This window comes from Perca fluviatilis, chromosome 21 (assembly GCF_010015445.1).
Source record: "Perca fluviatilis chromosome 21, GENO_Pfluv_1.0, whole genome shotgun sequence".
In the NCBI taxonomy this organism is placed as follows: Eukaryota; Metazoa; Chordata; class Actinopteri; order Perciformes; family Percidae; genus Perca; species Perca fluviatilis.
The window spans coordinates 16,778,092-16,792,053 of record NC_053132.1 but is presented as its reverse complement, the minus strand read 5'-3'; the positions used below and the strand labels follow the sequence as shown (position 1 = coordinate 16,792,053).

Genomic DNA, 13,962 nt, shown 5'->3' with positions numbered 1-13,962 from the left:
CCGGCACCACATTTATGAGTAAACTGAAAACCCTCCACTTTGATAAAGCTTATAGTTAAGGAGTGAGGAGTTGCAGAGTCCGCCTAACCGGCCCACCTGCTTCTCTTCGTAGTCATCAGTTTTATTTATTATATAATCAATAATATAGCGAGAGTAGAGGGAGGCAGGCCAGTACAGCCCGATCCGGTTGGGGAGAGTTCTAGCCCGACCAGGCACCTCTCTTTAACCTGCCTCTCTTAGTTATGCTATTATAATTCTAGACTGCCGGGGAAGTTCCTTCCTTCCTGTGACACACTGAGCTGCTCTCTCATCTCTACTTGTTTCCTTTTGTATGCATCCTGTCCCAGAAATGTTTGGTACTAACCTAGCTCTGGGGAGTTTACTCCCCGGAGTCCTTATGTTTCTTCTTCGCAGAGCATAGCTCTGCGATTCTCTGCAATTCCCGGCTGCATCCTGCTGCGTCCTGCCGCGTCCTGCCGCGTCCGCCGCATCCGACATGACATGAACTTCCACGATGACCTTCGAAGTCACTGTTCCATTATCTTTAATGTGACTATTATGTGCCACTGTTCATCACACCCCCAACCGGCCCGTCAGACACCGCCTACCAAGAGTCTGGGTCTGCCGAGGTTTCTTCCTAAAAGGGAGTTTTTCCTTGCCACTGTCGCAATAGCCACTGCTAATGCTTGCTCTTGAGGGAATTACTGTAATTGTTGGGGTTTTGGAATTTATAGAGTGTGGTCTAGACCTACTCTATCTGTAAAGTGTCTTGAGATAACTCTGTTATGATTTGATACTATAAATAAAATTGAATTGAACTGAATTGAATTGGTAGCCTACTACTTTTAAGAAAAGGTTGTACTTTGGGTTTAAGTAACTACATTTGTTAGGCTACAACTTATATAGTTACTCACATTAACTAAGTACCTATACCTCAGTTAAATACGTAACTTAAAATAAGTCAACGTTGACTTTTGATTTCACACGAGGCACAAACTGCGATCTCTTGGGTGAAAGTCCTGTTTTTTGGTTTTATTTTTATTTTTAGGCATCCATCCAGTCACCATGACAATAATCTTTTAAGAAGTTTAACAAGAATTTAACACCAAATATTATTTTTCACATTATACTAAATTTGCCCAAAAATTTAATTTTTATTTTTATTTGAGTAATGGTGATGAGAATATAAGAATCACATTTGTCAAACACAACCATCATCTTTGTATGCATGTTAGCAATAACGTCATGCTAAAATCAACCTATTAAAAAAAGAGAACCACACATCAGAAATAAAGACCTTTGATCCATTACACACAGTTTTATTTTCATTAAAGGGATCCAAGGCCTTCACAAAAGGGTTGACTCTTGGCAGCTATATGGTACTAACACAACACGCAACGACAACAGAAACCACACAGAGGACTTGTGTGAACGAGTGAAAAGACAAATAAATAAGAGTTGAAAGACATTTTAAATGCAATTTAAACTGAGATGCATCAACAAAACCAATAGAGGAAAGTGAGCAGAGGTTAAAACCCTGCAAAGTACAGTAACTCTTTTGTACAATACTCAATTCATTTCTGCAATTAGCTGATTGTCTAACGGCTTTTTTGGTCATGCACAGTTGATTAGGTTATTGTATTGACAGTGTTGCGATCATTTCACAGTTTTTCCTTATTTTTCTCCCCTACGTCTAGCTTTGATTGTCAGTCTCATAAGTGTTTGCATTTGATGGATTGAAGGCAGCCTCTTGTTTTCTGTGTAATGATGCATGGTTGTCACTGACTGATGGATATGGTTCATTAGTGATGTACAAAAAGATCCCTGCCAATCAAAGTATGTATCATTGCTAAAGCGGTTATGGAATTGCTCCTGTTTTTAAATAGATCAGATATATATATATATATATATATATATATATATATATATAAAATATATATATATATATATATATATATATATATAAATATATATATATAAAAACAGAGAAATCAAATTGGTTTATTGTAGTTTTTGGCAAAAGTCATGTGATACCTGTAAATAAGTCATTTCTATGTTCTGTTATGTTCAGACAATATCTGATAACAATATTGACATGGTGCATCCCTAATGAGATTTTGTTTGTGCTTACAGGATGATTTGAGTCCACAACGTGCTACGTTCTTCCCTCTAATAACATCTGATAATATTCCACTTTTATCTTCATCTTACGCAGATGTCTGTACAAAAATATGCAGAATCAGTCTTAGTGTAATGTTGCTGGCAGGGTAGGCAGGATTTACTTATTTATGGTAAGTTTTTAAGTTTTAGTAAACGTGATTGCCATAAGCGAGTCTAAAATCTTCACAGTAGCCTCACACAGCTTATGCTTAGGGAACAAGCTTGCTTTCACAATATCATTGAGCTGCTCAAGTAACAAGAAACTGTGGTTACACTTCACAATACAGACATCTGCTGGCATTTACTTAGTACCATTGAATCACTTATTTGAATGTATGTGTGGGAGAATTATAATCCTAACCCTGCAATTTGCTCAGCATGTATGAGCAAAAATAATCAGACTTTTTTTTTCCATTTTTGATATTTTAAAACATCAAGGCTACAGTTCATAAAGCGTTTTTTTGTTTTTTAATTTTTTTAATAAAGTTGGAGGCAGTTAAGTTTTTGTTGGGCTGAGAGCTGGTATTAACATCAGGTCGACTTTCTTAACTGAAACTCAAAAGCAGTCTCCTGCCACCTCTATGGATAAAATGTTTAACACAATAATCTAAACTCAAAAGTCTACTTACTGGCTTTTCAGAGCTTTCAACCACAGACAGGCGTTCTGTTTTCTATCCAGTGCTTTTGTAATAAACAGTACATTTTCTTTTTCCTTGTTTTTTGGATCATGAAATTTTCTAAGTAAAAACCAAAATGTTCAACACAATAAAATATGGTAAAACTTTTGAAGGGGCCAATGCTAATTCTCAACTATCTGGGGATATTAAGCTCTGCCACTTTTTGCATCTCGACAGACGGTGTAACCTAAACCCTATCCTAATCTCAGACTCTATTTTAATCCTAAACACACCTCATTTATTCGTAATCTTGACCTGAGCCCTATGATTAACACCCTATCTTAACAAAAAAGTGCAACCTGATAATACTAAGCAAATACCAGTATAACCAGAGTACAGTCAAGTGCAACCAAAGCTGCTCTTGGCTGAATTTGTAAACATTTAATGCATTTTGGGCTCTGCAACTGATTGAGGCCCCCTCTATAGCTCAGTCCTGTGCTTCCTTACAACCCGTGTGTCCCCATATTGTTTTCTCAACACTTTTTTGTTACATGCCCTTTTTTCGTTCTTCTGTTTTGCCGGTTGGCAGCGATTGTCTGTTGTTCACTGTAACCTGGCCCAGTACTGACCCAGGTTATGACTCATGCTCTGCTGCTCAGTTCCTGGGACCTGGACTGGCACTGAAACGCCGGGCGATATGAGCCCTGGATGGAAGCGAGGGAGAAGAAAAACAGTCAGTCAGCCTGTGGAGTTTCATTTCAGCAAGCAGTCAGAAGTAACACAGACATAAAGTAGATTTCTCCGCCCCCTGTAAATTAAACCCATACGTAGCTCAGAAAAACTCACCGGTGTTGGAGTTGGCCGAGGAAGGAGTCTGCAGGTGAGGGGAGGAGTACGCCGATGAGTCAAAGCTGCGTGGGGCAGAGGGGGAAGGAGGTAACATGCAGGAGTAGGAGGAGGTCGACTGGGGAGGAATGGACTGAGAGTAGACAAGAGTGGAGTAGAGAGAAAGATTTGGGTTAGGGTTATATGGAAACAACAGTCTATCTGTATCATCTAATAAAACCTCTTAAAGTTGTAATTTTCCCGTTGCTGTTTACTACCCCATGGACTGTAAAGGCAGTTTAAAGTGATGACGGCATGGTTTCAGTTTGACCACACGGAGGCGCTACAGTAGTGTCATATGGTAGGAGTAAAGTGGAGCAGCAGCAGCCCAAATCCTCTTGCAAAATTATTTCACTTATTTATCTTTATCGTTCTGCATTTTCTTCATCCATTGATATGTGTGATTTTAAATTATTTTTATTAAAACTATTGTGTGTGTGTGGACCCTTGGAAGACTACCAACCTAAAAGGTATTCAAATGAAGAATAAAGGATTACTAAACGAGAGACCTACTGAAAGGTCTGCTTATCATGCCTTGTGCAGAAAACATTATTTAATGCACATTTGTTAAACGTGTGTCTGTATAAGTCATGGTGTGCAGACCTTTCAGTTTGTGTAATGTCTAATCGGTTTTGAAGTTCTGGCACCCGTGCATGACATTTCATAGAAGAATAGAGTCAAGCGTGTGTCTTAACAAGAAGTCAAGCGGAGACTGTGTTATCCCGCAGCGGAAATGTACGTTTAGTCAGTCAGAGGGTCAAGAGAGTGGAATTCAATCCCACACCATATCAGATATTAAACACATATAACTCTTTTACTAAGCAGCTAAAACAATGTCAGCACTAAAACTATTATGTATGTATTCTGTTAGTTTGCAATCTCAACATACGTATATATGTATACAAATGGTTTCCTCTTAGTTCACTACTGCTTTTATTGCTCTCAACAGCTGTGTTTTGTCTAATCGTTGTACTCTATGCTCTGTCGTTTTATCTTATAACCTGTTCTGTTTTGTCGCTAATCTTTTTGCTTCTGTGCTGTGTCTTGTTTTGTGCTAAGTTTTGCTCTGCTTGTGTTGTTTTTCTTTCTTGTTTAACATCAAGGCCAGGGGACTACAGATGAAAAATAGCCTTTTGGCTAATTCTGACATTTTTAACCCATGTATAGGCATGCATTTTATAAATTATTACTGCCCCCTTTAAAAACAAACTGAATTGAATTGGATGTGAAACAAACAGGAAATGTGTGTATTTTCATGCTACTGTTGAGGCTTGGATGGTAACTTGAAATGTAATTGATCAGCGCTGTGTGTTTGTCCCCCAGTAAAAATATCGGTGAGTCCAGTGTACCAAGGTTCTATATATTGATCTTAATTAGGCAACGTTGTAACTGCTTCTTCTGTCAAAAGAAAAATCTAGTTTTAAAATTGATTTTATTTAATGATGATTCCCAGACAATGGCTTGGCATGCAAAGGAAATCTTTTGATCCCACTGATAGTTTGTGTTCATCACACAGAGAAGCTTTAACACTAAAACTCTACTTAGATTGTTGAGAAATAAATAAATAAAGACAGTGTTGTAAGTAGTCTTCATTGTAATTAGCTGTTTTATTTCCATTACCAACAGGAAGCCTAAAATTGGTAATCTTCTGGAATAATGGGAGAGGCTATTTTTGCTGTACAACTATCACAATTAAACTTAATCAGAATCAATATTTCTTTGACGCATCACCACCTTTCTGCCTCTTTAAGAAAGTCAATATCATATTTAAAATCACTGCATAATTCACATATTTTCAGATTTGCTTCTTTCTGCCTCTTTTCAGCTTTGCTTATCACATTTAGGCTACCTTGTATTATGATTATTAAATAATAATGATGTGAAATTTGTTATTGTGAATATTATGTTAGTAATTTGGCCTGGACAACAGAAATATTAAGAGTTTTGATAAGAGGAATAAATATTACATAATGTAATTATGAATATAAGAAGTAGTAGCTGTAGCAGCAGTCTTTATTTATTTGCATAATTGTTTTCATGATCATATGTTTTATACTCTTTGCGTAAAGGTGGTGATAGACGAGCTCTGTTCTGTGACGGTGACCTGCTTTGGTAAAGTTTGGAAGATGCTGATGAATGATGAATGATGAAATGTCCAACCTGGACTCCAGATGAGAAAACTGACAGGGAGCTGTAGCTGGGCAGGGACGACTCAGCCTGACTCAACATGGACCCTGGAGAGAGACACACAGAGCAAGATGGTAAGCACACACACGCACACACATACACACGTACCCACGTACGTGTGATGTGCTCTAATGGAGAAACTCTAATGGTTTGCCTGCCTGCAAATGTCACTTTGAGTTTTGTGGTTTATTAACTAGTAATATATTTCTCTCAGCAAACAGAAATCATAGAGAGCGAATGTAAAAGTATCACTGATGTAAGAATGAGCCAATGAGTCTTTGCTGTTTACCTGAACTGCTGCCGTGCGGCTGGTGATAGATAGATGTGTTAAAGGAAGTGGTCAGAGGGGCTTGGCTCTGTGAACAGGAAGTCACGCCCCCTGATCTCCTTTGATTGCGCAGCTTCTCCTCCCTCCTCCACTTGGCTCTTCGATTTGAGAACCACACCTGTCAATCAGAAGAGTTCTGTCAGTCCTCTTTATCGTTGACAATCCACATGTTGTTACAGGTTGAGCATCAGAGGTCTTACCTGTATCCTGGCCTCTGGTAAATCAATCTTGTTTGCCAATCTCTCCCTCGCAAAGACATCTGGGTAATGTGTCCTTTCAAACTCTGTGGAAGATATATTAACTAATGTCAGACACACAGTGTGAGTCTTAATCGAGGATGACAGGACGACTGTGGAGAAGCTCGCCTGATAACCCGTGCTGCGTGGTGTTAACACATTTTTAATTAATCTGTTTATGTGAAAAGAAAGTTTGTAGATTCAAATGAAGATTACTTTTATTCACCTATTAATTATTGGAATATGTTGACATATATTAACCTGCTTATCAAGTAATTACTGCTTAAGATCAGCTTCACTAATTCTCTTGTCATGGAGTGCACAAATCCAGGAAGCTGAGATGTATCCTTACAACCAGATTTGAAATATTTATCTGTTGCACTTTGTATAAATTATGTATCATTATGGAACACGCAGAAAGTTCAAATGAAAGGATTCAAGTTGAGAAGCTGCCGAAGCACTTTATTTTGAAGTAGGCGGACTAAAATGAAACCGAAGAAAAATCCTGACAGGTTTTCATTTTGTCATCATTCGTTGTCTAAATTCTGCGAATCTAAATGTGGCATTGTGTCTCACTTGTCAGCATTTTATTAAAATGATCAGTGTTACTATACTGACTTACAGTTTATACCAGACACAGAGGTTTAAGGTAAGGTAATAATCCCTGACTCAGCTGTTGTTAAAACAACAGTGAGTTTGCATCAATGAGAATTTCTGTATCAGTTTTTATTACAGTAATTATACAATATTATTTGTCATCATGGCAGTTAATTTAGAGCTGACAAACTGCTGACATTTTTGTTGTTGACAAGTCTAAACGAGAATATGCCTCACCCTCTAACTGACAGTGTGAGTCATCCTAATGAACTCTGAAGTTTCAGGTCTGGTAATGGAGACGTCTTTATAGATGTAACTGTCAGCACTTATGATGCTTAACATTAGTAAAGCATGTCAATAGAATGTCAACAGAGAAACCAAAACAACAGTTAAGACAGAGTTGGTCACATCTGAAAAGGTTTTTTTTCTTCACATCGCTGAACATAATAATATTAACAGGTTGTGAATAACCAAAAATGTATGTTCTCGCTGCTAACACATGGTTGATGAATCTGTTTTGCACAAAGATTACAACGATGGCTCTATAAATTACGTCTCACAAATTGCTCTAATTGGCTTGGTTGTAATTGGCGTCTGTGTCAACACATGATTGTTATTGTGCCTTGGCCGTGCACTGAGGTCAGTGTACCTCATTAATGTCATTTGCAAAGAGTGACCACAGTGATACTTTTCCACTTGGCTGCACAGTGGACATTGCGTCCTTATTTAGCTCAAGGGCCTGCTGCAGCCATATCCAGTCAAGGGTGGCTTTCTGATCCCTCTCAGCAAATATCGGGCTACAAGGGCCGGATCTCGCTGCATAATACAACCACAGTAATGATGCATTATCAGACCTCTGCTGTACACACATGCTGCTGAAATCTTTTTTGGAGCAGATTGGGAATATTTGTGGAGTTAAGATTATGGATCATTTGCATAACAAAGTGATCATGGATCATGTTTACGCTCCCATGCAGGGATTGATAAAAATCCTCTTCTGACAAAAGTATTTCCTTATCATTACTCATATTTATGTCCCCTGCCATTTACCAAAAAGCAGTAAACAATGTGTAAAGTCTATAATCCAATAACAAAGGTGTTGGCAGGGGGAAAAAAGCAGCCTGACAAGCTGCGTCGTGACACATTCTGGTCTGGCTCATGCCCATGGAGGGCGGCGATTGGCTGAAAAGCAGGGAGAGAGCTGTGCGTGCTTGCATGGCCTGACCTTTCTCCAGAGCCTCGATCTGCTCCTGTGTGAAACTGGTCCTGTTCCTCTGCAGCTTCCTCTTGAGCTGTAGCCTCAGCTGAGACTCCTCGCCCTCGTCCCTCTCCACGGGGACTCCTCCCCCTCTGCCCGTTCCCCCTCCCCCTGCCTCCCCACCCATGCTGCCCTCCGTGTCCAGCAGACAGCCCTCCGACACTGGCAGGAAGAGGAAGGTGACAAAAGAGATGTGGGAGTGTCAAGAAAATGTTATACATCGGAGCGTCACATTTTAGAATAATATGTGCAGATTCATGCGTTGAACTAACAGGAAGTTGGTGAGACAGCTGCTCTTGATGTGGTCTAAATTTGGTGACATTGAACTGATTATCTGTGAGCGCTGACATATGTTATAATTCTCCCCTCACCTGTGCTGTGTTGCGTCTGAACGCTGGTGGGGTCATGGTACCAGTTGTTAGGCCCACTCCAGTTCGAGCCGCTCTGCAGGTTCAGCATTGTTAACTTCTCATACATACTACGAGTGTCCAAACCACCATGAAGAGAAATAAGGAGTCCTGTCCTGTGTGTGTGTGTGTGTCTGCCCCTAATCACTGTCACCTTTGGCTCCTCTCTCCCTCTTTCGATCCACCAATCCTTCCTCCTGAAAGGGTGTGTGTTGGGGGTTAGGGAAGAAACGAAGATGAGGAGAAGACGAAGGAGGGGGTCATATTGCATGAGTTCACACATGGTCGGCATTGTGGCGAATTAGCCTCATGATGACAGACAGAAATGGAGTTAGTTACATGGCCGCTGTCGTACCGTGTGTGTGTTATACATTGGTATGCTAGTATACCATGGGGAGCAAAGGTACATTAGAACCCACTCTAAGAAGCCATGACATTTATTATGCTACTTGCTTTTAGCTCTGTCTTTGCTGATAAGCATGAGCTTGCATGTATGCATGAAAAGACACTACATTTACATGTAGCCACACACACACACACACACACACACACACACACACACACACACACACACACACACACACACACACACACACACACACACACACACACACACACACACACACACACACACACACAGCGGCTTTATGAAAAAGATCTCCCCTAAACATTTGAACCAAGCCCATGTTTAACTTTCAGTTTAAGACATTAAGTGCTCTAGTATGTCCACAAGTATCATTATCTGCCTAAATAAATAAATGTCTAAGTCTGAGATGAATAAAAGCTTTTCTCTGCTCCTCTCATCTTACATTCACACTTTATTTTAGAAATGTCCTCTGGAGAGTCAAAAAGGAATGCAAAGTCAATACTGAGCCAAATCTCACAAACTAATGCAGCAGTATGATGTCAAAGGTCAAACTTCATTCATTTGGGTGAAGCAGCCCCGGAGCAACAATTTATTCATCTGATTTTCAATCACAATCCAGAAATTATCCTATGACAGCGAAGTAACTTGTCGTCCATCCCTAAGCCTCTACCAAAGTCCATATGATAGAAGAGATCTCAGCACAGAACGATACACATAAAAGCAACAATGTGAAAAGACTTGATTTTTTGCAAACTTACCAAGTGTGCAGGTGAAATGATGCGCTGGGTCCTGTGTGTTACTTTCCTCCTCCGTGGACCTTTATTCCCCTGTTCATTCTATGTCTCTTGTTCTCCAGCTTTGTTGACACTAACTGTGTGTGTGTGTGTGTGTGTGAGTGTAAAGGAGAGAGTAGGAGAGAGATGGAGAGAGTTAGACAGGGTGAGAGAGAGTGAAAGAGGAAGGGGGGGGCTCTGGAGAGAAATGCGTCTGCGGGCACTCTTGTCCGAAGAAAAAAAAAAAAAAAAAAAAAAAAAAAAAAAAAAAAAAAAAAAAAGAGAGGAAAGAGAGAGAGAGAGAGAGAGCCACCGAGGGGTGACAAAGTGAGTCAACATCAGTGTCAAGTTTGAACTTAATGCCAGCGAGAGGAGGAGGGGAGGCCGAGAGAGTGGAGCATAAAGCACAGATAATGGAGAGATAGTGGATACATAGATGATGGAATTCAATTTTAACCATAAATTGCACACAAATACCGAGTATAATCGAGAGTCAGGTGCGTTACTTTTTCACACAATCACATGCACGCAGACAACTGATATTATTAGATTAAACTCAATGTTCACACTAGGACTCATTTTCATTGATCCTTGTTTGGATGCTTTAAATAGATGTTTTAAAACTTTGATAAAGCTTTGACATGTCCACATGCATCTACTAATGTGTTGTATTGTAATTTATTGTATTGCTATGTATTGTAATGTATTTTATTGTTATTGTAAAATACTGCATTTAGCAACTGCACACAGAAGCAGATATTTTTTAGGCAAGAATAAAAGAAACAGTAACTGTTAGGATTATGAGGAAATTGATATTAGGCTTAGATTTTCAACTGTTTAAGCCACTGATTTAATAAAAAAGTTTGATACATAAAACAGATTACTTTCTAGTTAGCAATATTGGGCATAATAATACATTATTTATTGATTTTTCTGTCAGCTTGAGCCACCAAAAGTATTGAAACAATGTATTGATTATTTGACTGACTAAAGCTTCAGCTCAGCTTCTATTCTTATTCAGCTATTTTATATTGTGCTCATATGGACAGAGTTACTTAATCATAGCACCAGTGTTTTTGGCCTACAGTGCTGTAAAGGTGCTGGGCAGGTAAAGTTACCAGTTTATTTTTTTAACAAAAGGGCTAAAGAATGCACTAACTTTAAGTAACAGATTTTCCCAGAGCACCTAGGTATTGTTCCCTGAATACAGAGGTACTGTTCTCCTGCTATAAAACACTGAGCTTAAAGCTAGTGGACAATAAACAAAGGCATTGTCTGGCCCCAGAGCGGGTTACAGCAGCAACGCACAGAAACTCTTGGCGATAGACACACAAGGTCTGATGTGAGGCGTAAGTAATGACGCAGGTATGACGGTATGTATGGTACAGTCAAAGAGCGGGAGCAGAGTAGAACTGGGGTTTAAATATATCTTTGCAACGGAGGGGAGAGAAGAAGAGAGAGATGGAAGATGGAAGCAGGGAGGCAGAGGAGAGAGATAGAGAGAGTGAAGAGGAAGTATGTGACTTTGGGGTGGGTGTTGGGGCTTGGGGATGCGGAGGGTGCCAGCTTGTTTTATTTCCGGTTGACAAGACTTTGCGCTCCCTTTCTCTCTGTCGCTCCCTCTCTCTTTCATACTATGCTATTCTTTCTCCGCTGCCCCCATTGCTCTCTCTACCCCCCCCCCCTTTCTCTGTTACTTTTCTCCGAGACGTGCCTCGCAGAAAGGAAAGGACTTGACAAGTTCAAAGGTAAAAAGGAGTAAATCTGTGTGAAAGAAGAAGCATAAGGATCCTTTAGTTAAGTAAAAGTACTAATAACACTATAAAAAATACTCAATTTCAAGTAAAAGTGCTGAATTCAACATTTTTTAAGTAGAAGTACAAACATGTTATCAGCTAAATGTACTTTAAATAAACTTTGTGCTCATTATGCAGAATGACTACATATTATGACATATACCATGTTATTGCATAAACACAAGCAGCGTTTTAATGTTTATAGCTGGTTCGAGGTAGAGCTCATTTAAGCTACTCCAATGTTGGGTAGCTTCATCTACTACAATGCTTCATATGTTACAAAATCATCATATATTTAGTGAAAAATCATAATCTACATATCCGTCAAATAAATGTAGTTAAGTAAAAAGCATGCAATATTTGCCTCTATAATGTGTAGTAGATGTTGTAGCAAAGTAAGTAGCAAAATAAAAATGGAAATACACATGTTCAAGTGACTCAATTAAAAACAATATTGAGTAAAATGTCCTTTGAACATGGAAATGGAAAGTAAGTGAGGTAAGTTGAGTAACAGAACTGCTCATTTAATTAAAAATTAAACCTAAATAAGTGGTGTTAACCCCCCAAACACCATTAGCCTCCCACTCCTCTGTTTTCTAGCTGGTTAATCTTTTGTTTTTCCTTTATTCAGAAATCATTGTTCATCTTATTGTGTTCCAGTTGTTGGAATGTGGCTTAACCTATGTGATCCCTATGTGCTGAGTGCAATTGTGTGTGTGTGTGTGTGCGTGTGTGTGTGTGTGTGTGTGTGTGTGTGTGTGTGTGAGGCGGCGCGTGCTTCACTGCAAAGATTCATGTAGCTCCAGGACATGCATTTTTTTTAGTGCATCTTGTTAGTTCATTCCTGTCACCTCTCTCTCTCTCTCTCTCTCTCTCTCTCTCTCTCTCTCTCTCTCTCTCTCTCTCTCTTCGCCATCCCTTGCTTTTTCAGCGCCAAAGGGGGGATGGGGAAGGGGTGGTGGACGGGCCTGGGAGGGGAGGGGGAGGCGGCTACGGTGGAGGCAGTCACCATGGTTACAATGCCATGACAAATATTCATCAAGTCGTTAAAATAAAAACAAACTGGAGTGCATTATAATTGCTCTTACAGACTGAATCCCATAATGTGTTCATATATTATGAGTGAGAGGAGCATTGTGAAAGGGACTCACACACAAAAAGACACCGTTAGTGATAAAAAAGTGAACATCAACTGACCTGCGGGCAAACACATATGTGACACACTCACTCACACACATTTCAACTCTTTGTGTAACTTTATTTTTTCCATTACCTGTTTATGGAATTCCCTATGAGTACTTTGAGTCTCTCCTCTCTTTTCTCTTTGTCCCTCCATCTCTCGCTCTTCCTCTGCTGTTGTGTAGCCCGAGGCGATACTGTGATGTGTCCTCCCTCTGTCCCTCCCTCCCTCTCCCTCTCTCTCTGTCCCTGTCACCTTCAATTGCTCTGTGAAACTAGACACACTGCCTGGGGCAGGGAGGCAGGGAGGGAGGGAAGAGAGGAAAAGAGAGAAGGAAAAAGAGAGACAGACAGCTTTATAGACAGGCAGAAGGAATAAACATTTGGTTCCATGTAAAAAAATAAATAAATAAAATGAAATAGGGTAACCACAGCCCAGATGTGTGGCACACTCTAAATCAAATGAATTATGTTAATGTTCACAATCCAGCAAAAACCATAAAGGAAACTCCAATACTTTTTGCACTGGAAATAGCAGAAACATACAATCAATTACATACATACATACATACATACATACATACATACATACATACATTCACCCAATTTGACCTGGGTGGTTCATGGCCTAATCCTACACGGATGCTCCAGGATGCTGTTTATCCTGTGTGTGCTAAAACCCAGTTGCTTCTCCTTGAACACATACCTGTTAAACCTGTTTAAACATGGAACAACAAGGAACATGGAGTATACTCATTACCCCATACAAACACTGAGTCAAGAACAAAACAGTATAAGCAAGTTCTAAAGAATGAAGTTGTAATACCTGCAATTAATGTAATGTTATAGCCATATTATGCATAATATGAAATAACTTTTAGGAAGAACGTAACACGTAACGTTGTTTGGTGGTTGTTTTTTAGCCATACATTGATTATACATATTGAGTGCAATTGGCAGTCAAGTGTGTCAGTTCTTAACACACACAAAAAACAAACAGAAACCAGATCAATTACATTACTGGATTAAACTAAAGAGGCTAATTTTCTTTAATCCTCATTTTAACACCTAAAACATAGTTGATCTTTAAATCTCTATTAAAGCTTCTGCACAGTTGTAGGACAAATAAGAATATGATAGGCTAGTTAAAGATAAATGATAATATTCTGCTT

General features: G+C 39.4%; 1 protein-coding gene across 1 annotated transcript; it reads right to left on the bottom strand.

Annotated features, from left to right (window-relative positions):
* Window positions 1-2,632: 2,632 nt before the first annotated feature.
* pax10 (paired box 10) lies at window positions 2,633-10,037 on the bottom strand. The gene is made up of 8 exons (XM_039788095.1): window positions 9,801-10,037; window positions 8,640-8,872; window positions 8,236-8,430; window positions 6,378-6,460; window positions 6,139-6,295; window positions 5,823-5,896; window positions 3,624-3,756; window positions 2,633-3,481 (listed from the first exon to the last, which is right to left on the bottom strand). Exons 2-8 carry the CDS (start codon window positions 8,743-8,745, stop codon window positions 3,381-3,383), a joined length of 849 nt encoding a protein of 282 aa, XP_039644029.1. The 5' UTR covers window positions 8,746-8,872; window positions 9,801-10,037; the 3' UTR covers window positions 2,633-3,380.
* Window positions 10,038-13,962: the final 3,925 nt, after the last annotated feature.

Bases quoted from the DNA above. Each gene is read 5' to 3' on its own strand.
- pax10 (XM_039788095.1), bottom strand. From the start codon at position 8,745: ATGTATGAGAAGTTAACAATGCTGAACCTGCAGAGCGGCTCGAACTGG. The intron at 6,296-6,377 runs GTAAGACCTCTG...TCTGATTGACAG, and splicing joins TACCAGAGGCCAGGATACAG to GTGTGGTTCTCAAATCGAAG. The intron at 3,482-3,623 runs GTGAGTTTTTCT...GCTTCCATCCAG, and splicing joins CTCGGCCAACTCCAACACCG to GGCTCATATCGCCCGGCGTT.